The sequence below is a fragment of the Nicrophorus vespilloides genome, unplaced genomic scaffold, assembly GCF_001412225.1.
Source record: "Nicrophorus vespilloides isolate i.1.1-1 unplaced genomic scaffold, Nicve_v1.0, whole genome shotgun sequence".
NCBI lineage: Eukaryota > Metazoa > Arthropoda > Insecta > Coleoptera > Silphidae > Nicrophorus > Nicrophorus vespilloides.
Genome location: NW_017100104.1, coordinates 324684 through 346862, shown reverse-complemented (window position 1 = coordinate 346862; position 22179 = coordinate 324684). Strand labels below are relative to the sequence as shown.

Below are 22179 nucleotides of genomic sequence, written 5' to 3'. Positions count from 1 at the left end.
TTATTACCCTGTATAATCGGATACCAATATAATCATTTATTTACTTTAAAATCTCTACAAATTTAGCTAATATTAAAACGTGTGTGTATTTTTTTTGTATCATCTTCAACAAATTACTGATAGAAATATAGATATATATATATATAATTTTTATATGTACATGATTTTAAAAATTCTTCTCCATTATCATCATCTAACATTAATATAATAAAATATGGATTATACATTATATATAATAATAAAGTAATAATCTGTGTCTCTTGATTGCGCGTTCACTTCAGTTATTTGTTACAAACTAATATTCATATATTAAAAATATAAATGTAAAAACTTGAAAATGCATCGAACATGAACGGTATGTAAAGCTGGTAATGTTTGTGTTTTTTTTATAAAATGTGTTTGTGCGCTTCGGCAAAGCGTAGTTGGATATGTAAGTAAAGAAAAGGATATGAGTGAGAATAGTGGGGGAAAAGAGTCATCATCGTAATTATCATTTCTTAAGTATCGGCACATTCTTGTTTCGTTCCTTTTCCAGCTCGTTCCGCGTGTTGTTGAAGGCCTCCGTCTTCATGAAATCTACTTTTTTGTAGACGGTGTTCGCGCCCGGCGATCGCAACGGTTCAGCCTTCGCGTTGCGCACGTGCTTGTTACTCTTGCTGTCCAAATCCAGATCGAGATATTCCAGTATCTTGGACTTGTTCAGATCGGGGAACGAATGATAAATCTGAAAATCCAACCAAGTGTTACAAAAAAAAATAAAGAAAAGTATTTTTAATTCCACTGACCTGTTCATTATCATAGTCTACCAGGCTTTCGTAGGATCTTCCCAAGCTAGGTGGCGTGGGACTAGGGGCTGCGCGGTGCCTGCGGCTCACGTTGTCGTATTCGACCTCGAAAGCTTTCCTCTGGCAAGGCATCGTTCCCTAACGATCGAAATAAAAATCAAACAACATTATAATAAATATTTAGTTCAGGACTTACGAAAGTCATGGTGGGCTTCAATTTCCGATCGACGCATGGCGCCGGTCTCGGAGACGGAGGTTCCGCCGTCGACGAGGCTATCGAACGAGTGTCGGAGAGCTTCCTTTTTGGTTTCAGGCAACGATTCACAACTGGTGGCGGCATCAACTAGAATTTAATAAAAGCTCCCGTAAAACTACTTTGTCAATCTCCAATTAAAATACTCACAGGTGTATCTAGTAATATCGGACTGGGCAAATTCGAATAAGCCGTCGTCGAGGAATTTTGCGATATGGGGGACGCCGGCTCGTCCACCAGGTCATCTCCGTATTGGAATATCTGGAAATAAATACGCACAAAAATCAATCAATCGTCCGATTGGACTCGGTTTTGAATGGGTTACATTGGTGCTGGTGCTCGGTTTTGGGGAAGCGTCGTACGTGAAAATATGTCCGTCTATGCTACTAGGCGCGGCATTGTTGTAACAATGCCGCCTAGACAGCGTTCCGCGGACATCGTTCGTCATTTCGAGGTGGTGCGACCTGGGGAAGTCATACATCTCGTCATTGATCGGAGCCACAACCTGATCCGAATTTGAATTCGATTTGCTGTGAGTCCCAGATTTTGATCCATCGCTTTTGCTACAAACGCAACAAAATCAATAACAATATAAAAGACCCAACATTAATCAATTCCTAATTCATACATTGTTTTGCTACACTGCAAATTATGATATGTCTGCGGTATCGCGATGTGCGACGGCTTCGGAGGCCTGGGCGGAGCAAGCGGCACGACGTCGGGAATCCTGAAGTTGTTCAACTGCTGACTGGCAGAGTCCACATCCACCGATGAACTGTTCGACGGTCGCGTCGATTTGTTAGAATCGGTTTGGGCGGATACGTTGTGCGACCAGTCGTCGTCGGTGAAGACGCTCTCTGTGTCGGTCGGGCTTTGAAGTGGTGATCCGAAGTTGTTCTTGATGAAGTAACAGTAGTTCACCTCCTCCTGAGATCCTTTGGGTGGAGCCTGCAGCAGCCTTGGAGTATCATAAGCCTTGGGTCCGAAGTTCAGGTAAGTGGGCGCCGGCACCGGATCATACGAATCGTAGCTTTCGTTCGCGTGATTCCGTGGACGTCCATAGTACGATTTTATATTCTGCTGCTGTAGCGCATTGTATTCCTAATCAACACAAACAAAGATCACAATTACGAAAACGATAATATCCAATGTAATTGAGTCTGTTACTGAATAACTAAAATCTCCAACAAAATATCATTGATTTTCTAAATTATAAATGATTGCATTCAATATTATTTATTTTAATTAAAAACTAAACATTATTTTTGTTTACTTCTACAAATAATTTCTTTGCTGGTGATTTATAAGTAGTAATTAAATAGCATCTATTTACTGAGATTCTCATAATTCAAGGTTATATAAAAAATTAGAATATGATTTGTTAATTACCTCAATGGGCTGGTTAGGTAGAATTGGCGTTTTCCCTGTAATGCACTCAGAGACCAAAATGTAAGGACTGGAACTGATGGGTGATGATACATCTGTATTCAGTGACTTCTCCTGGATCTCAGCAAGCTCATCCTGATAGGTGCACTCATCTATTTCACTGGTGACCTGGAGGCTGCATATTTTGCAGATGCACTTTACCCAGAGCTCCATCTCAGGCTCAGTGTCTGCAGCCAAATAATAAGTACGTGAGGGCGTCTTTATGTTGAACATGTAGTCAAACTTTAGGTTCTTATCCTCAAACTTGAAGCCCCTGTCAACCTGTTCGCACTGGTCTAAGTTGATGCTTCCCTTGAGTTTCCTGCTCTTTCTGTCTGTGTAGTACGAGAGTATGTACTGACCAGGAATTTCGCCTGCGTGCAGCGTGAACCATCTTTTCCTCCAGCGCTGAATACAACAAAAGAATCAATAGGAATCGAGTTACCACTGGGCGCTTTGTTTTGTAAACAAAAAAGATCGGTGCGTGTATTATTCGGTCTCTTTCAAGAATAACTTACCCCGCGCCAGATCCTCTTCGTAGGTGGTGACTTCGTGAGCCATCCTTCGTTCAGAATCTCTGGTCCGCTCACATTAGGCATCTTCGCACAATACAAAAACACTGCACTATCAGAAACACATAATGGACCATATGAGATTGCATATGACTGCGATGATGACTAATGTGTATCATGTCAAAAATAATCTACCTTTCTTTTCATGTTTACCAACATTTTGGATAACCTTGCATGTTTACAGATGGCGCAACACTACACATTCGTAATACCGTTGGCAACAAATTGGATTTTTTTAACTTTGACACTTTTAGTGGCGCGAAGCGGGAATTTCTGTTTCATTTATTTTGAGTTTTATATTTGTGGTTAAATATTTAAAGTCATGAGTCACAAAAGGAAGAACAGTGAATCTCCCGGCACTAGTCCCACTAAGAGGAACAAGTAAGCATAGAAATCTGCCTACAAATACTAGCGTTAACTGATATATTTAATATTTTCAGAGATGAAAATGTTGAGAGACCCAAAGTGGCTTCCATTGATCCCAAAGTGGACAAACTGGTCTTTCAACAGATGGAATTGGACCATTATATTGGTAATGTGTTTCCAGGTATGCCAGGAGCGCAAAGTGGACCTGTACCAGTCATGAGATGTTTCGGCATAACACCAGATCAGAACAGTGTTTGCTGCCATGTGCATGGATTCAGTCCATACTTATTTGTGTCTTTACCTGACAATTTCACTACAGCTGATTTGCAACCATTTAAAGTGAGTTGCTTATTGTATTGAATAATAACAAGTTAATGACAAGTTAATTTCAGAATAAATTGAACCAAGTTGTTCTAGCAGATATAAAATCCAACAAGGAAAACTTATCAGAGGCTGTGTTGATGGTTGAAATAGTCCAAGGGAAATCATTGGTGGAGTATCAGGGAGATGAATATAAGAGTTTTGCCAAGATCACAGTGGCTTTGCCTAAGCTTGTTGCGGCCACCAAAAGATTACTGGAAACTACGACAGTGTATCAACCAGCAGCGCATCATAATTTCGTACCTTACGAATCGAACGTTGATATTGAGATGAGGTTTTTAATAGATGTGAAGATTTTGGGCTGCTCCTGGATCGAATTACCTCCAGGAAAATGGTTCAGAAGATCAGCAAAAACTACGTTCCCAGTAACATCTAGATGTCAGCTGGAGGTGGACGTAGCCTGGTCCGATTTGATCGCACATGCACCCGAAGGGGAATGGTCCTCTGTGGCACCCTTTAGACTTCACAGCTTCGATATAGAATGCGCCGGTCGCAAAGGTGATTCCCGAAAGACAATCAAATTTATTTTATATTAATATATATATTATAGGTATATTTCCGGAACCGGAAGTGGATCCGGTCATCCAAATCGCAAATGTGGTCCATCTGCATGGAAGACACGATACGCCGGTCGTGTGCAACATCTTTACTTTGAATACTTGCGCTCCGATAGGTCACGCAGTTGTACGATATCCAATTGTATTATCTCTTAGAATATTTTAATGATTACGTTATTTGCTTCCAGGTTCACAGCTACAAAACGGAGGCCGAAATGCTGATGGCCTGGTCTGATTTTGTGCGTAAACTAGACCCCGACATTCTGACCGGCTACAATATAATCGATTTCGATATACCTTACTTGATCAATCGGGCGAACCACTTGAAGCTTAAGAACTTCGGCTTCATGGGTCGAATTCCCACTATCAAGTCAGTTCTTTAATTCCTGCTTTTATTTAAATTGTTTTAACGTGGATTATTATAGGTCTATCACTAAAGAAACCTCAACGCAGACGAAGATAGGTCGTAGGGTTGTGAAACAAACGAACTTCGAGGGAAGAGTTACTTATGATATGTTGAGCGTGATCAGGCGCGACTTCAAATTACGTTCGTATTCCCTCAACAATGTGTCCAATGAAATTTTGGGCGAACAGAAGGAGGACGTGCATTACAGTATAATCACAGATTTGCAGAACGGCGATGAGCAAACCAGAAGGAGGTTCGCATATTAAAAACAATATGAGTTTTGGGTATTAAATGATGCACTGCACTTTTAGGCTTGCTGTTTACTGCATAAAAGACGCAGATTTGCCGTTGAAGCTTTTGAATCACGTTAAAAGCTTCACCAACGATATAGAGATGTCCCGTGTGACGGGAGTACCTATCACCATCCTGTTGACCAAGGGAGAACAATCCAAAGTCGTAGCGCAACTTTTGAGACACGTAATTTGAAAAAAAAAAACTTTAAAATTGGAAGATTGAATAGCTAAATTATTATTTTAGGCTAGACAACATGATTATTTTATGCCCGTACATCGCGGTGCTCCGAGTTCCGAGCAATACGAGGGAGCCACGGTCATCGAGCCCATTCGAGGTTATTACACGGATCCAATTGCTACATTGGATTTTAGCTCTCTATATCCCAGTATTATGATTGCACATAATCTTTGCTACACGACGTTGCTCAAGCCCCAAATGAAGGAGAAACTAAAGTACGTCAATTGCATTTGTGATAGTAGGGAGAATAACTAACTTGTTTTTGTGCAGCTTGACGACTGAGAAGGTATCCACCACGCCTTTGAACTGCATGTTCGTGAAATCTAGTGTGCGGAAAGGGTTGTTACCACACATCTTGGAGCATCTTCTTGCAGCCCGCAAACGCACCAAAGCTGAGCTCAAGGAAACCACGGATCCTTCCATGAGAGCTGTGCTGGATGGTAGACAGTTAGCTTACAAAATATCCGCCAACTCCGTGTATGGATTCACCGGGGCGCAGCAGGGGAAATTACCGTGCCTGGAAATATCCGGTGTAAGTGATTGTCAAAGATTTTCAATTAGTATAATAGTAAATAATTATCGGATATTTTATAGAGTGTAACATCTTACGGTAGGACTATGATAGAGCAGACGAGACAGGAAGTAGAGCAGAGGTATTGCGTGGCCAATGGATACAAGCACGACGCGAAGGTCATCTATGGAGACACCGATTCGGTGATGGTTAACTTCCAGGTGAAGACGCTAGAGGAGAGCATGGACCTGGGAAGGGAGGCGGCCGAATACATCAGCGCGAAGTTCATTAAACCCATAAAGTTGGAATTCGAAAAGGTTTACTTCCCGTATCTGCTCATTCAGAAGAAGCGATACGCAGGACTTTACTTCACCAGAACCGATACATACGATAAGATGGACTGCAAAGGGCTGGAAACCGTGCGTCGTGACAACTGCACATTAGTGGTGGACGTGATCAACACATGTCTTCAGAAGCTCTTGATAGACCGAGACCCAGATGGCGCATCCGCTTACGCAAAGAAGGTTATCTCGGATCTGCTACAAAACAATGTGGATATATCCCAGCTAGTTATTACCAAAGAACTCTCGAAAGAAGAGTACGCAAATAAGCAACCGCATGTCGAATTAGCTTCGAAAATAGCCAAAAGAGATCCGGGAAAGGCGCCAAAGCTAGGTGACAGAATCCCTTATGTCTTCATAGCCTCCTCGAAAAACGCCAAAGCCTACGAAAAAGCAGAAGTTTGTATTTTTGGTATATCTATTACAGAATCGTAATGTAATTTCATTAATTTTAGGATCCCATCTACGTGCTAGAAAACAACATACCGATCGACGTCAAATACTATTTGGAGAATCAACTTTCGAAACCTCTGGTGCGCATCTTCCAGCCGATCTTGGGGGATAGTGCCGAGTCCATCCTGCTGCGAGGATCTCACACTCTGAAGAAAACTGTTGTCACCTCGAAAGTGGGAGCACTGGCGGCGTTCACAAAGAAAAAGGAGACTTGTCTAGGGTGTAAATCCGTTCTAGCTTCCGGACAGGAAAACGAAGCTCTATGCAAATATTGCAAGCACAAGGAGCCGGTTCTATATCAACAGGAGCTGAGCCATCACAGGCAGCTGGAGGATAGGTTTTCGGTTCTATATACCGAATGCCAGAGGTGTCAGGGTTCTTTGCACGAAGAGGTGTTGTGCACGAGTCGAGATTGCCCGATCTTCTACATCAGGAAAAAAGTGCAGATGGAGCTAGAGCGAAGCACTGCAAAGATCAACCGTTTCGGCTCTTCTTTGGTTGAAGAGGAAGACGAAGATTTATTCTAAGATCTGTTGTTGAATTTAAAAATTACTGATTTTATACAAAAAAAGATGTGTTACATTAATTCTATTTAGAAAATTAAACTATTTTAATATATATTTTTTTTTTTTTAAATCAATACAATTACTTTTCGTTTCTCGTAAAATTGCGTAATTAAGTATAGATGAGATTATTTTTAAAGTTGACTTAATTAATTCTCCCGAAAACTTATGCAAAACAATAAAATATGAAAAACGTATTTCATTTCTTAAAGAATCAAATCGTACATATTCGTAATACTTTTGGGGAGGAAATTCAAGGTAATTTATTAATTAAAACAAAAATTCATCATATATCATTTTGTTTTATTGAGGGCAAATATAATAATAACTTGTTTCATATATTCTCTTCGGATCTATTTTTCCTGTCATGATCGCACATCACTTTGTATACATCTTCATAATATATATTTATATGTTCATATTTTGTTGTCGTTTATTTTTACACAATATAACTTTAAATATTCTAAAATCGTGATGTAGATCATACATATTTATATATAATATACTTTCTCTTAATCTGAATTAATCATATAATATGTAATAATTAATATATAATAGCAATTACCCAAAAAATGCTAGTGTAATACACAATATATTTGTTATAACAGTATAATTATATGTAGATCAAAAACGACAAAGTTAAACTTTTCTCTCTATTTCTCAATCGATTCAACAAACGGAAGCTAATACATTACATCATCATTATTATTATTACACCTTTCTTATCGTTTTATTTCTTTCTCTACTCCATTACATCGTTCACCGTGATAGAAAAATACCTCAATATACACACACTCGTATAGTAGTAATAAATACAATATTAGACACCCTTTATTTCATCACAGACTACAATAATTCAACCGAACATAGAACGAAACGCGATCGAATCGAATAAAAAAATATACAAGATATTTATAATAGACGCACATAATTAGTAGAGTTGGACAAGTTCACATCAACAAAACTCAACTAAAGGAAAATGAAAAAATAATTAATTTCCATATCTTTCGATTTTTAACATTGATTTATTGAAAAGTAAATCTAAGTTATGAAATAGATTAAATTTAGAAGTTGAAGGGGAGTCCCTCCAAGAGATGGATCCATCACAATACTTTTTGCCCCAACGTCCCGGGTCTAATTAAAAAGTTTCATTTGTAAACGTTGTATCAAATTCGAATAAGACAGTCTTTAAATTTTGGTTTCCGCGTAAATTTAAAAACTATTCGATGAATCCATCCAGATTAAAACAATAAATAATTAACTTTCTATTTCCACAACCCTCTTCCCTCAAAATGATCTAATAATTGAATAAATCTCCCCTTTTTTGTGTATGTTCATCCTCTCTCTTCGTGTATATATTTTAATATTTTTTATATATTTTTATATTTATGTATAACATTCCCCCCAATTACAAAAATAATATACAGCCCAGCTCTTGCAAGCCACGCCACGCTCTAACTTCTCTCAACGGTCGTCATCATTATTGGAACTACCTTACTTATATCACTTACGAATCTACTCTAAAACAGACTATAAACTATAAGCTCAGATCAATAACAAATCTACACATCGTTCGTCGCACTCTACGAACGACAAAGAACAGAAGAAACAATCACGGATACGCCCTTCATCACTTCCGATTGGAGGATGGAGAAAGGAACACCCACCCACCCTATTCTCTACGACAACCAGATGCGTGTTATAAATAAAAAATTTGTCAGGGACATTATCCTATTCACACTGAAGCGGAAGTAGTATTGCAATAACAAACAACGAAATAAACATACTGATTGTCTCCTAGGCAACACTTTCGTCGCAATTTCATCTTTTCCACCTTAATCCAAATACGATAAAAGATTAAACGATAACATAATAAAATATATGTGTATATATGTAAGTGTGGATACGTAAAATTGCACAGCTGATTACATGAGTCAACAAACTAAAGAAGTTCATATATTAGCTCGCTCGATTAAAAGCAAAAAGTGCGTGCGTTGCGTAAATTAAATAACCCATTTTTGCTTTATCTTAAACGATAATATTAATAAATACTCAATAAAAACATTTAGAATCTGCATAAAATGCATATAACAATAGATAGTACAAATAATCAATATAATAAAATCTAATTAAATTAGAGCGGAAACAAAAAAAAATGTTGTTTTTCTTTTTGATTGATTCTCATACACTTAATACAAAAATAAACAAACTATTCTACATAAATATTAAAAAAAGAAACAAACAAAAATATTCGTAACAGTGGAAAAACAAACACGATCAAAAAAGGAATGTGTAAATAATCGTAATAGTAATTATTAAAAGTGCACACTCGGATTATTCGATTTAAAATTAATAAACAAAATGTGTGTAAGCGTGCAGTAAGCCATTAAAAGATGAGATCCATTCATCTTTTGAGCAGATCAGTCAATCAATCAAAATCGAAGAAGTGCATAACGTGTTAAAATATAAAAATCATTAAAAAATAAAAGAAAAATAATTCATAAACGTATCGTAATAATACTGTTCGTCTATTAATAAACGAGTGCAATTAAATAAAAAAAAAAATGAAAAATGGAGATTAAATTAGAAAATAAATAAGTTAGTTAAAATAATTAAGGATGAAAATTAGTTAAAACTTGGAATACTTGGACATGAGAGAAGCGAATTAATTATTTAAAAAAACATATATAATATCTAACTAACGACCTGAATTGAAAATGGCAAGGAATTGCTAAAACAAATGTCTATATTTATATATATATATAAACACAATATATTATATCTCTATATATATATATATCTCACATACAGGATGTTCACTATTATTTGAGGGATGTTGCTCAGATCTACTTAGAAATAGTATGCTTGTTTCAAACGCTTTAATAATTAATAGTTAAAGAACAAAGTACTTTACTTTATTAATTGATAATTAATTACTTAAAACGCACATACAAAGTGCTATATTTAATGCTTTAAGTTTAGTGATTGCACTCCCATTTTTTGTTTTTATCTGGTTTTTACTTCGTTTAATAATTGTATCCTCAGATTAGTTGACCTAAGAACTAAGTACATCGACACTGTTTGATAATTAATCACTTTAATACATATATTGTACATATAATTGTGTCTGGTAAAGTGAGCATCATCTCCGTGCAAGTTGCGAACGCATCCTGTACATAAATATACATGTGGGAATTAACCCGTAAGTTTCTCTCTTGCTATATTATATATATATATTTTTTTCTTGCTAATAATTCAAATTGGGCATCTTCTCTTATTATTTTGTTTGTTAATAAATCACATTCGTTCTCCGTATTATCACACACCTGTTTGCTGTACTGGATGCCCCTCCCACACCTGCCGCCGCCAAAACGCAAATCTGGTTAATTTCTTTAAGTACCCACTTGTTGCTCGGACCTCCGACTAAAGCGGAAAGCGTAGAGACAATAGAAAGTAAAACTCAATCGCTCGTCTCGTCGGCAACTTTCTGCTTCCCTTTTTCTTTTATTCTAAAGGTTTTATTCTCTACGTGCTCGCTTCGGCCGCATGTTCATACCGCCTCCCCCGTCGCTCTCAACGTTGGAGCAGCCGCGACTCTTTTTACTTACTTGCACCTGAGATTGGGCCGTTAGGTGAAGGGAAATCGCGTGCGTGTTCAACTTCTCCGCCAACAATAAATCCTTCAACTCCTTCATCTTCTGACTGTGCAGAACGATGGTTGGATTGGCCGTTCTGTTCGGAAGAATATCGTCAACGTCGTCCTCAATCTTCTCGTCCTCTTTCAACGTTTCCTTTTTACTGTCGCCATCAGATTCTAGCTGCTTCGAGGTGCTCGCCGAGGAACCGTTAGACTTCATAGCGCAATCTTCCGTCCCTGAAACAATCATAATTTCTATAAATAAGTGCAAGTAGCGTAGATTTACAAATACTGCATACCAACAAAGGGATTGCCACCTCCTTGAAGAAGGTACTCCGGATTTAGGATCTTTTCAGAGCATCCGGCGGTAAGAGCCTCGATACTAGGATGCAAACTACCAGATTCCTCAGAGCTGCTGGCATCGACTGACCCCGCGGTACCGTTGCCATTCTCTTTGCAGGGCGGTGCGCTGTAGTTGTTGTTGTTCAAGCAATTTCCGCCTGCACCGCTTCCATTCGAGCTAGTCTGCGCTCTAGGTTCCTGCTTGCTGTGGTGGTGGTGCGGATGATGGTGCTGGTATTCGGTCGTCTCCGGAGATTCGCAGACAATATGTACCTGGGCTCGGACACTCGCATCGAACTTGGAGATGGTGTTCACGAGTGGCTTTGCCCAACCGATGTGCAGGACGGGCGTGGCGCTGCCTTCCTCCCATTGGCATATGCCGTCGTAGAAGCGCAACAGGTTTGCGAAGCATTCAGGTTTCTTGAGTATCGTATTTGCACTAAAACCGGAGCTCTCCACTTTCATTATGTGAGGTATCAATTCGTTTGCAATCTCTAAGAATTCTTTATAAATCTCTTCATCATCACGTGAATAGTTGTATCTGTAAAAGATTAATTTAGTAAACTTGTATTCAGTCAAAGTGGATGCAATACTCACAGTCGTATAACATCACTAGCATTTGCCCAACTCTCAAAAGCCTCTTTGTACTTTTTGTTGCGATAAAAATAACCTCCCTGATAAGTGTAAGGGTACACATGTTGATTATTGTAAAATGTTCTTGCAGATACAATAGCCTCTTGGAACAATGTGTTGCATGGGACTCTAGAATTTTAAAAGTTTGATTAAAAATGCTTATGTTTTGTATTGACTAATATTACCGGCCAGGCGTTGCTGAAATTTCTTCAAGATCTCCCAGATTCCCTATGGCCATAGGATATTTAGTCAAGTGACCCAAATCATAAAGTAACCATAATAATTCTTGTTGAAGTACTGCAACTTCAAATGCGTCATGGGTCGCGTTTAGCGATGGATTTATTGCGGATACCAGAGCGGCGACTTCCATTGCCCTGGTGCAAATAACAGGTCTGTTATTCACGTACAACCACGACCTGACATCAACGCCTTTGCCAACCTCCTGACCCCTCTTGTCTTCATTTCCCTTCCCATGCCATGTCACCTCTGCTGTTTCCAAGCCTGTCTCACCAAACACCACCCATGCATGATCCTCAGATAGAGCAAGATGCACATCATTGTAGCCCAGTGCTTGACAGCCTGCAACCACTGCAAATGCCACTCCAAAGCAGTCCAATTTGCGACCAGTGAGGTAGCTGTAGAGACTCTGCAGGTGCGCTCTGTCCTTGTAGTAGCTGCGGGTGAGCGAATTCCACACCACATCCGACACCTTCTTCACGAGTTCGCGAGTGGCGTAGTGCTTAGTACCGTTGTTATTGGACACTTCGACGGCTGTCTTCATAATGGCATGGAACTTATCGTAAAGGGTCTGGATGTTGTGCAGTTCGAGGACAGGTGGCTGTGACTGGGCCTGCTCCATGGGGTCGCTATGTTGTGATGTTGCTGCGGCGACGCTGCTGCTACCGCTTACCGACCGGCATGTCAGGGAATTCTCGAAGGCTCCGGCGATGATGGACAGCAATGCAAGGTCGGGCTCCCCGCCGCCCTCCAGTTGCCCCTTGAACACCTCGATCACAGAACTCACGTCCTTCAGCGGGAACAAGGTCTTGTCCAGATCTTCGAAACCCGCCATGGTTGATGCTTCACATATTTTCCTCTGCTGGCTGCAGGGGGGCCAAGATGCGTATTAAATAAAAGTGATTGATTCAACTAGATTCAACTTCATGATGGCCACTACCAACTGTAAAACCAGGGTTACAATAGTGCATGCGCTGTTTGTAAATAGTTGGTTATAGAAATAGAACAAAACAGAACTGTTAATAATAAAAATTGTCCTGTTTTGAAATGCAATTAAATATTTATATAATTATTAATAATAATGGTAATAAATATATACAAATATAAATAATTACATCCGGTCAAAGAGACATCAACAAATCCTAAAAAAAATGCAATATGAAAAGTTATTATATTTATTAATTTGTCATATTATATATGCAGGTTTAAGTTTAATCAAATTAAAAATATTTGTATTTTATATAATAAAATATTCCTGAAAATATTTACTCTCGAAAAGTAAATATTTTTATGATTGTGAAATTTGTGAATAGCTTACAAGGAAATGTGTTTTTTAAAGCTTGATTTAATTTTATTAGATTATAAACTTGGTATGGTATGGCCTATCAATATTCATCCTTTGATATACTTACCAAATTAAATGATAATTCCTCTTTCCTGGACATTTCCTAGAAAACTCAAAAGGTGTTCAAAAGGTGGGACAATGCGTGTCCAACCGCCCTTCAAAGAGTTACAAGTGGTGCCCGACGTTTAAATAACCAAATTCTAAATTATAAGTTTCCTATAACGCTGTTTCCATATTACCATTATACCAGTGGCGGATTAAGCACTTGAGAGGCCCCAGGCGCACTTTAATTGTGAGGCCCTCCTTTAAAAATTTCCAATTCAAATATTAGTTAAAAAATGTATGGGTTTTTGAAGGGCAGACATTCCGCGAAAAAAATGAGATCGCGTTGGGGGGAAGTAGTCGACATAATGTAAGATACTATAACGCGTTTAATGCCAGCCTGTAATGCGAATTCGATTTCCAGAAAAAAAAATCAAAATATTCAGTTTATTATTTTTGGTACATACCTAATTATTACTAGAAAATTACTGAATTTTATATTTATTTGATATGTATATTGTACTAGATTTTTAATAAATATTTTTTTTCGATATTCTATTTTGTCACTGTTATGTTATGTGAAAATTCGCACGTTAATTTATTTTTTTTGTGCGTTATGCGAATTACTCGTTATGAGAGGTGCACGTTAAGCGAGGTTCCACTGTATTTCATGTGTAATCATACAAAAAATATAAATTTTATTAACATTATCAAAAGTAAATTATATAAGTATAAAATAACATGCATATACATTTAAATGATAGAGCAGCATTAACAAAGTAAATTTTTAATATCTATTCATATCAACAAAACAATAATTATTGAAATATATTAGAATTTTAAACATAAATTATAGTTCTAGTTTTAATAAGAATGCTCACATAATAAATATCGCTAATGCCACTTTAAGATATATCATTAACTCTGTTTTTCTTTATTATAGTCAGAGGAGATTGCATTTTTCGTTTCGTAGGCGATGGTGTTCCAGGATGTTGCTTCAGAACCGTTAAATTCGAAACTTTTATTGGTGTTAACTTTCCCATGTCTATGCTAATCCCTTTACTCGGCGTCCCAGGTAAATCCCTCAACTGTTTCTTCACGGATAATTCCATTTTTTTCTCCTAAAAGCATAAAATTGCCAATTATAAACATAGACCGTAAAAGTTAAACAAATCATATACTTGCATTTTCATATTTTTCCTTGAAATTTTGTATTGTGCATTGAATGGAGTAACCCATATATAAGAATTCTTTTTTGTTTATAGTTTTATACTTAGCGACGAGATCCAATAACGAATCCTCGATTTTAGGAATTTTCTTCGATAAAGAATTTCTCTCTTTCTCTTCCCTCAGCAATTGACCTCCTCTGTTCCTATATCGATTAGGAGCTTTCGCTTTCTTCTCCAAATCAACCATTTTAGTCCATAAATTTTCCCAAGTATTAAACAGCTCAAATATGTGACTACAAATTAGTAATAATCCATATTTAGAATTATTTGATAATCCGAAGTTAATTTCGCACATACCTGTTCTCTTCGTAATAGTTTTGCATCTTTCTAATTTCTATTTCGTGCAATTCTAATAATTCCTCGGTTAAAGTTGTGTGTTGTATATACTCAAATTTCGATCTTTCATTTTCAGAAATTTTACACTTATCCCAAAGATCAACTAAATCTTTACGCAATCTATTAATAAAAATCTAAACAAAAAACAGGATTATATATATAGACATAACTAATTTTTTAGAATGTTACCTTTAAATTATCCATTTTTATTTGTTTACATTTCTTTATTTCATTTTGCAGTATTTCTATGGTATCATAATTATATTGCGAATAATTATTTAGATCCAATTTTGTATCCACGTAAGCGTCTCCCAACATATTCCATAACTTAATAATACTCAGTTTTAAAGCATCAATTTCTATTTTGATATTTTGCTTTTTATCATTTAGTGTTTTAAGGAAATTATCTACTTTAAGCATATTTTCTTCGCTATAGATAAAATTCACATGATCCAAGAGCAAATCTTCATCTTCCAACAGTGGAGATTTAATTTTTAATTCATTGATTGTATGTATTATATTTTTTCTTAACTCTTTGTATTGATTTTCTCGCTTATTTAACAACGATTTTAGAGAGTGTAATTTAAGAGAATTAAACTCATTGATTTCCTTCAAGGAAGGTAACGGCGTTTCATTTAGTTTATTACAATTTTCAATATTCAATTGCTTACATGTACATTCATACTCTTCATTTAAAGCTTCCACTTTTTGCAACCTTTTTTGAACTTGATCTTCTAATCTAAAATATATTTGAATGAATATAATATTTATTAATATATAATGATTTTATACTTATTAACAGCAACTTTTAAGGAAAGTTCTTCATCAAACAGTCCCATATTTGTTTTACCATATTCAGGCATCTTCATTGCAAGTTGTTTGCAAAGTATTTCAGATTTTTTTAATAAATCTGTTATTTTATCTATTAACGTATTTTGACTCTCCATTGCTTGTTTCACCAAATCTTCCATAAAACATTCAAACTCTTTTACAATACTCTGACCACACTTGTTTAATTTATCGTCTTTTAATCCCAACTTTGAGACTATCACAATCCATTTTCTCATATTTGCATATGTTATGTTCTGTATATTCGATAATAAATCATTATACCAAATTTCAATTCTATATTAAGAAAAAGTAATACAAATATTAATAATTCATAAATATTATATATTAATAATTATTATTATCGGTATTCAACAATTTAATAAATTGAAATATTTTTTATTATATTTTGAAAACCCCATTTATATTAAGCTTACCGTTCATTTACTCCATCATTATCTTCGTAAGAGGAATTTAATGTACTTGATAAGAAATCCATAGCCATCGTAAATATTTGTAGCACAACACAATATAAACATTTATAGTACCACCTGAGAGTTATAATTTATTATTGTATAAGTTAAAGAATATATAATTATTGAATATTATAATGCATTATTCTATTCTGAAAACATCAACCTGTAACGCTAACCTGACAAACCTGACAACTCCAAACAAATTTGAACAATCTGATTGGTTTAAATTCCACCTGTTACCTGCTTTTGTTTGCAAGTTGAATCAAGTGTGAATAAATATCTTACAATAATTAAATTTACATTATCCATTAAATTCGATTAATAATGTAGCAGATATTTAATAAAGTTTCGCATATATGAAGAAAATATGTTAAATTTTGATATTTTATTATAAAATCAAGCTAATAGAGTTGCATATATTTTGCATGTTATTTTTTGCTGGATATTATCTTGTATTTTTTTTCTCTATTTTATCTGAAATAAGCGATACTTGTTCATCGACATCGATAGATTAAATTATTAAGGTGTGAAAATTATGGCTGGATTAAATCCTGGAATTGAGAAATTTGGTAAGGATATTTTGTATTACATAGTTTCAATATATTACACTATATTTCTATTTCAGATTGGTCTTTAATAAAAGATGTAAACATTAACCTGAATGCTGTTAAGGAAAATGTTTCTAATTTGGTTGCTTCAAAATGTTTAAGCAGTTACCATAGAGCTGCTTGGTTGTTGAAGGCAGTTACTTGCATTGATTTAACAACTCTAGGAGGTGATGATACACAGAGCAATGTAGCTAGATTGTGCTTCAAAGCAGCACATCCTATATCAGCAGATTTATTAAAAACTTATGATTTAGATTATTCTGTTATTCATACAGCTGCTGTCTGTGTGTATCCCTCAAGGGTTATAGATGCATATAACACATTGAAGAAAATGAAGATGATTAGTAAAATTAATATTGCATCAGGTATTAATGTATATATACATATATATATATATATATGTTATATGCATGTATATATTACTATTATTAAATTATTGTAGTTGCCACAGGATTTCCAAGTGGACAGTATTGTTTAAAAAGTCGATTAGAAGAGATTAGGTATGCTATACAAGAAGGTGCTAATGAAATAGATATTGTTATAGACAGAAGTTTGGTTTTAACTGGGCAATGGTTAACATTGTTTAATGAAATTAAAAAAATGAAGGATGTTTGTGGAGAAATCCATATGAAAGCTATTCTTGCCACAGGTGAACTTGGAAACTTAACAAATGTAAATATATTAATTTTAATTATTATTCTATATACCATAAACTATTATATTCAATTAGGTATACATGGCATCAATGGTTGCTATGATGGCAGGAGCAGATTTTATTAAAACATCTACTGGCAAAGAATCTATTAATGCAACACTTCCTTTTGGTATGGTTATGGCTTCAGCAATTTCAAAATATCATGTAAAATATGGTTTTAAAGTTGGTTTAAAACCTGCAGGTGGAATAAGAACAAGTGCTGATGCTATTAATTGGTTAATTATGATAAAAGAATTGCTAGGTGACGAATGGCTAAGTCCAAAATTATTTAGATTTGGTGCTTCAGGTCTACTAACAGATATAGAACATGCATTGTTTGAGTATGCAACTGGATTGAAAGCTGTTCCATTGAATTTTACTATGGGTTAACCATAATTATTAATATTTTGTGTTAATTATATTTGATTAAAAAAAGTTATTATTAAAGGAGAATCATTTTTATTGTATTTTATTTAAAAGTATGAAAAAATATATCAAGTACGGTTACTGAAATCAATAGTATAATGGGTAAACTGGTGTCAATCGCAAGCCCGACAACCGAAATCCCGTCTATAGAAATTACAACGTTGGAAATCCCGGCTGGCTCAAAATCCCGACGTTCGAAATCCCGACTATGTCAAAATCCCGACTACCATAATCCCGACAGTGTATTTTATTATTATAAATTTCTACAATAACTTTTTTATGGTAGTCGGGATTTTGACATAGTCGGGATTTTAATACAGCCGGGATTTTGATACTGTCGGGATTTCAATCTTTCTTTCATCTTTCGGTTGTCGGGCTTGCAATATAGACCCGGGTAAAGAGTAGTAATGAGCGCCATCTGCTAATTTATTATTGAAATGAAATTGACATTTGTTATAAATAGAAAACGTAAATATGGTAGGCTCAAGTGTGTTTTTATTTGTTATGAATGCGAACTTTTATTGCAATCAGTATAAAGCAAAATGTCTAAGCAAGTAAAAAGAAAAATAACAGTGAATTTGTCGCCGAAATCAAAGAGTCTTCAAAAAAGCCGGCCGAGTGTGTTTGAGAGGTTGGGCACAAAGGCTGGCTCTGCACAGAAAGAGTTTTGCCATCATTGGGCCCAAAACGGTACATGTCCTTATGGAAAATCTTGCAAATATTCTGCAACTCATACATTAATAAGTCCATCAAAACAAAGGCTTGCAAAAACTCAGTCTGATTCTAAAAAGAGGCATTCCAAGGATGCCCATAAACGATTACACACAGCTCCAGGTGAGGAATGGGAGCACCAATGGAACCCTGAAGAATTAGAAGATGCAGATGCTGATGATCTGGAAAAGAGGCGTTTAGAACTGCAAAGAGAACTAGAGCTACAAATGAAAATGGAGAACAAGGCACATAAGAAGCAAAAAAAAGTAAAAAAGGAAAGCAGTCCTTCGTCAGAAAGTTCAAGTAGTTCATCTGATTCAAGCTCCAGTAGTGATGAATCTTCTTCAAGTAGTTCATCATCTGTGGAAACAAGAAGGAAGAAAACTAAAAAAATAAAAAAGAGAGATAGTTCTTCATCTTCTGAACATGATCGGAGAAAGCACAAAGCTAAAGTGGTTAAAACCTCAAAGAGTGTTGTGCGAGTAGAGAAAAAGAAAACAGTTTCAAGTTTGACCAAGGTAAAAGTTCATCCAAAATCTCCCCCTCCCATAAAATCAAAGAAATTATCACAAACTCCCCCACCTAAAATAAAAACTTTAACTCCAGTTAAAAGTAAAGTAAAATCAGAGTCAAAATCACCTCATCCACCCAGCCATTCAAATGAGCGAAAGGATAAACATCGTACACCATCCCCAAAAATAATTAAAGATAAAGATCGCGAGAGAGAAAAAGAAAAGGAACGCGATAAAGAGCGAGAAAGGGAAAAAGAGAAAGAACGTGAAAAAGAAAAAGAACGCGAGAGGGAAAGGGAAAGGCAACGTTTGAAGGAACGAGATAAAGAGAAGAGGAAAGAGCGCTCACCTAAGCGTGAGTCTCGGCCACCTAAAGACTTAAAAATTAAGAAAGGTTCTCCAGATTCAAGCCATTCTAGAGATCGTAAAATATCTCCTACTCGATCACGAGGAAGCACCAGTAGCAGTAAACGGGATGTACACAAAGCTTCAAGTCCATCGAAAGACAGACGTTACGATAAGAGAGCAGATTCCAGAAGTAAAGATAGAAAGGAGTCCACTTCTCGTGGCAAGGAAAAACGTGATTCTCGAGACAGAGAACGTGATCGTGAGAAAGAACGCCGTCAAGCCCGCGAGGAACGCGAAGCAGCCCGAGAAAAAGAACGTGAGGAAGCTTTGGCCAGATGTCAAGAGAGGCAGAGAGAACGTGAACGTTTAAAAGAATTGGCTAAAAAAGAAGATGAGAGACGAGCGAAAGATAGGCCTCGCAGAGATGACCGTGGCTTAGATAAGCCATCAGGCGACAGGATTGAACGATTGTTACCCCTACCACAAGATCGTATTCCACCAGCTAGAAAAGAATCAATTGAGAAAGAACGACAGGGTCGAAGATCTCCCAGAAATAGATCGAGATCTCGTAAATCTCACGAAAGACTTGATAGAAATTATGATCGTTCATTAGATAGAAATTACGATAGAGAGCATGATCGAGAATATATGAGAATCCGGGATGATCATAGACAACCACCACCGCCACCTCCTGTACCACATGATGAGAAGCGGTATGATAGTCCGTATGATAGAGCAAGGCACGATGATCGGAGGTACTTGGATATTGATCACTATAGCGATGACAGAAGTAATATTGAAAGAACAGACTACACAGATGATCGGCGACCCTTGTGGGATGAGCGTGATAGAGATATTGATGCAAGAGATATAGAATCTAGAAGATATAGAGATGAAACAAGAGGTCCGCCGCCTACTTCCACTGCCAATATTAAGTCACGTGAACAATGGAGCGAAGAATATCAAGAACATGAATGGGATAGGAATAGAAGACCGCCGCCACAACCTCCGCTTGATTGGGAAGGAGGACGAGAAAATTGGGAAAACAGAGAGCATGATGCAGCTCCACATGACGATGACTGGAGACATTATAATAGGCCTGTTGACAGTTGGCCTAATATTGAAGACAGGAGAAGATGGAATGAATGCGGTAATTGGAGGGACCGGGAACGCGAAGTTTCCAGACCAAGAAGTGCAACATCACATAGAGAAGGTGATATATTTATTTTATTATATTTGTCCAAATAAAATTAATTCATTTTTTTTGTAGAAGAGCATCCTATTGTTGACGGTCGTCGCAAGGAACCAACGCCGTTGATTAGGGCAGAACCTATTGAATTAAAGCATGATGCAATCGTGCCAGTAATTGATTCTAAAAAGGAAACGTCTTCCGCTAAAAGACCTGCAGAATCGGCGCCAGAAGAAGTATCTGAAGTGAAGAAAATATGTATTGAAGAGCCTCTTGCTGACGATTTGAGCGAAATCAGTGATGATGCAGATGAAATTTTAAATATGGTTGAAGAGATTCCAGAAGTTCTAGATGAACCTAAAAAAAATAATGAAGCTGATGTTAAAAATGTTACATCTGAAACAATTTGTGTTGAAGAACCTTCTATAGTCCAAAAACCCCCTTCGCCGCCTCATGCTAAAGAAGAGTCTATCGAAGAAGAAAATATGGATTTAGATTTTGAAGAAATATCTGAAGACGAGTTAGAGGAAGAAGCTAGAATTAAAGGATTAGGGGATGCGCTAGGTGTTGATTGGGCCAGCCTAGTAGCCGAATCAAAACCAAGAGTTCTGCCTATGACGTCTGCTAAACGTCGTTGGGAGAGTACTAATGTTTTAGTTAATTCGGGAATTTCGGTACATTTGGCTGGCGAGAAAATAGTAGAGAAAATCTATAAAGACTATGCTAACGCTAAAATAATGGAAATCGCTAGTAAAGAACCTGATCATGTGGAGATTAAACAGGAAGATGAAGGGAAGCCAATTAGTAATGGTATTGTTAAAGAAGATATTAAAGAAAACCCCGAATTAGTACCGCATTCGGTAGCTGGAATACAAACAGTTTTAAGGGATAAACAAGTTATTCGTAAGAATTTGTTTGCTAGCGCTGGACCTTTTAAGAGAGCATTGACAGCAAGACGGGATCTTATGATACGTAGACACTTATGTAATTTCCCTTTAAAAGATACTTATGTTGAACCACTAAAGAATTATGATCCTGAGTTGTTTAAATCTGCTGTTAAACTATTTCAACGTAGTTTATAATTTTTATTAATACTGTTTATTATTTAGAGTTATTGTAATTGTTTAATATTAGCTGGCAGTAAATAAAGGAATTGACAAGTTGATTTTTTCATTGTTTTTAATAAACATGCAAGAATAGTAGATTATATCATGGGTATATTAGTAATTAGTATTAATGCTTTATACAAGTTTTTGATTATATATTAATTTATTTTATATTTTGGTTTCTAATGTTAAGTTTCACATTATAAACCACGTAGAGCAAAATAGATATATTATGGAACGATAAATACAACAAAATCATGTTTCTAGGTGAACTTTCAGACGAATTTCATTATCTTTATTTTAATCATTGTTGCCAACAAAATAACTAAATTGTAT

At 36.3% G+C, this 22179-nt stretch overlaps 6 protein-coding genes across 6 annotated transcripts; 3 read left to right on the top strand and 3 right to left on the bottom strand.

The window, feature by feature from the left end:
• Positions 1-16: 16 nt before the first annotated feature.
• LOC108568219 (GRB2-associated-binding protein 2) lies at positions 17-3183 on the bottom strand. Its single transcript, XM_017929176.1, has 8 exons — positions 2982-3183; positions 2428-2871; positions 1667-2139; positions 1364-1601; positions 1189-1299; positions 982-1128; positions 786-923; positions 17-724 (listed from the first exon to the last, which is right to left on the bottom strand). Exons 1-8 carry the CDS (start codon positions 3060-3062, stop codon positions 491-493), a joined length of 1866 nt encoding a protein of 621 aa, XP_017784665.1. The 5' UTR covers positions 3063-3183; the 3' UTR covers positions 17-490.
• A 91-nt stretch (positions 3184-3274) lies between these two features.
• LOC108568218 (DNA polymerase delta catalytic subunit) lies at positions 3275-7157 on the top strand. Its single transcript, XM_017929175.1, has 11 exons — positions 3275-3416; positions 3476-3740; positions 3794-4280; positions 4333-4466; positions 4528-4709; positions 4765-4998; positions 5057-5222; positions 5283-5491; positions 5547-5808; positions 5871-6527; positions 6584-7157. The coding sequence occupies exons 1-11, from the start codon at positions 3358-3360 to the stop codon at positions 7106-7108; spliced, it is 3180 nt and encodes a 1059-aa protein (XP_017784664.1). The 5' UTR covers positions 3275-3357; the 3' UTR covers positions 7109-7157.
• A 2257-nt stretch (positions 7158-9414) lies between these two features.
• LOC108568231 (menin) lies at positions 9415-12944 on the bottom strand. The gene is made up of 4 exons (XM_017929194.1): positions 11942-12944; positions 11721-11885; positions 11081-11664; positions 9415-11018 (listed from the first exon to the last, which is right to left on the bottom strand). Exons 1-4 carry the CDS (start codon positions 12826-12828, stop codon positions 10663-10665), a joined length of 1992 nt encoding a protein of 663 aa, XP_017784683.1. The 5' UTR covers positions 12829-12944; the 3' UTR covers positions 9415-10662.
• A 1268-nt stretch (positions 12945-14212) lies between these two features.
• Positions 14213-16349, bottom strand: LOC108568187 (protein regulator of cytokinesis 1-like). The gene is made up of 6 exons (XM_017929126.1): positions 16211-16349; positions 15738-16070; positions 15135-15684; positions 14907-15079; positions 14566-14842; positions 14213-14501 (listed from the first exon to the last, which is right to left on the bottom strand). The coding sequence occupies exons 1-6, from the start codon at positions 16276-16278 to the stop codon at positions 14286-14288; spliced, it is 1617 nt and encodes a 538-aa protein (XP_017784615.1). The 5' UTR covers positions 16279-16349; the 3' UTR covers positions 14213-14285.
• A 390-nt stretch (positions 16350-16739) lies between these two features.
• LOC108568185 (deoxyribose-phosphate aldolase) lies at positions 16740-18001 on the top strand. The gene is made up of 4 exons (XM_017929125.1): positions 16740-16818; positions 16875-17222; positions 17300-17529; positions 17588-18001. Exons 1-4 carry the CDS (start codon positions 16785-16787, stop codon positions 17939-17941), a joined length of 966 nt encoding a protein of 321 aa, XP_017784614.1. The 5' UTR covers positions 16740-16784; the 3' UTR covers positions 17942-18001.
• Positions 18002-18391: 390 nt separating this feature from the next.
• LOC108568215 (zinc finger CCCH domain-containing protein 13-like) lies at positions 18392-21889 on the top strand. Its single transcript, XM_017929171.1, has 2 exons — positions 18392-20761; positions 20819-21889. Exons 1-2 carry the CDS (start codon positions 18520-18522, stop codon positions 21817-21819), a joined length of 3243 nt encoding a protein of 1080 aa, XP_017784660.1. The 5' UTR covers positions 18392-18519; the 3' UTR covers positions 21820-21889.
• The last annotated feature ends 290 nt before the right edge of the window (positions 21890-22179 follow it).

Excerpts from the sequence above, each read along its gene's own strand:
- LOC108568219 (XM_017929176.1), bottom strand. The coding sequence starts at position 3,062 with ATGCCTAATGTGAGCGGACCAGAGATTCTGAACGAAGGATGGCTCACG. Across the intron at positions 2,140-2,427 it reads TACCTAACCAGCCCATTGAG|GAATACAATGCGCTACAGCA; the intron begins GTAATTAACAAA and ends TGTGTTGATTAG. Across the intron at positions 1,300-1,363 it reads AACCGAGCACCAGCACCAAT|ATATTCCAATACGGAGATGA; the intron begins GTAACCCATTCA and ends ATTTATTTCCAG.
- LOC108568218 (XM_017929175.1), top strand. The coding sequence starts at position 3,358 with ATGAGTCACAAAAGGAAGAACAGTGAATCTCCCGGCACTAGTCCCACT. Across the intron at positions 5,223-5,282 it reads TAGCGCAACTTTTGAGACAC|GCTAGACAACATGATTATTT; the intron begins GTAATTTGAAAA and ends TTATTATTTTAG. Across the intron at positions 6,528-6,583 it reads AAGCCTACGAAAAAGCAGAA|GATCCCATCTACGTGCTAGA; the intron begins GTTTGTATTTTT and ends CATTAATTTTAG.
- LOC108568231 (XM_017929194.1), bottom strand. The coding sequence starts at position 12,828 with ATGGCGGGTTTCGAAGATCTGGACAAGACCTTGTTCCCGCTGAAGGAC. Across the intron at positions 11,665-11,720 it reads GCTAGTGATGTTATACGACT|ATACAACTATTCACGTGATG; the intron begins GTGAGTATTGCA and ends AATCTTTTACAG. Across the intron at positions 11,019-11,080 it reads AGGTGGCAATCCCTTTGTTG|GGACGGAAGATTGCGCTATG; the intron begins GTATGCAGTATT and ends TGATTGTTTCAG.
- LOC108568187 (XM_017929126.1), bottom strand. The coding sequence starts at position 16,278 with ATGGCTATGGATTTCTTATCAAGTACATTAAATTCCTCTTACGAAGAT. Across the intron at positions 16,071-16,210 it reads AATGATGGAGTAAATGAACG|AATTGAAATTTGGTATAATG; the intron begins GTAAGCTTAATA and ends TTCTTAATATAG. Across the intron at positions 14,843-14,906 it reads AACTATTACGAAGAGAACAG|TCACATATTTGAGCTGTTTA; the intron begins GTATGTGCGAAA and ends ACTAATTTGTAG.
- LOC108568185 (XM_017929125.1), top strand. The coding sequence starts at position 16,785 with ATGGCTGGATTAAATCCTGGAATTGAGAAATTTG. Across the intron at positions 16,819-16,874 it reads TCCTGGAATTGAGAAATTTG|ATTGGTCTTTAATAAAAGAT; the intron begins GTAAGGATATTT and ends TTTCTATTTCAG. Across the intron at positions 17,530-17,587 it reads AACTTGGAAACTTAACAAAT|GTATACATGGCATCAATGGT; the intron begins GTAAATATATTA and ends ATATTCAATTAG.
- LOC108568215 (XM_017929171.1), top strand. The coding sequence starts at position 18,520 with ATGTCTAAGCAAGTAAAAAGAAAAATAACAGTGAATTTGTCGCCGAAA. Across the intron at positions 20,762-20,818 it reads TGCAACATCACATAGAGAAG|AAGAGCATCCTATTGTTGAC; the intron begins GTGATATATTTA and ends TTTTTTTTGTAG.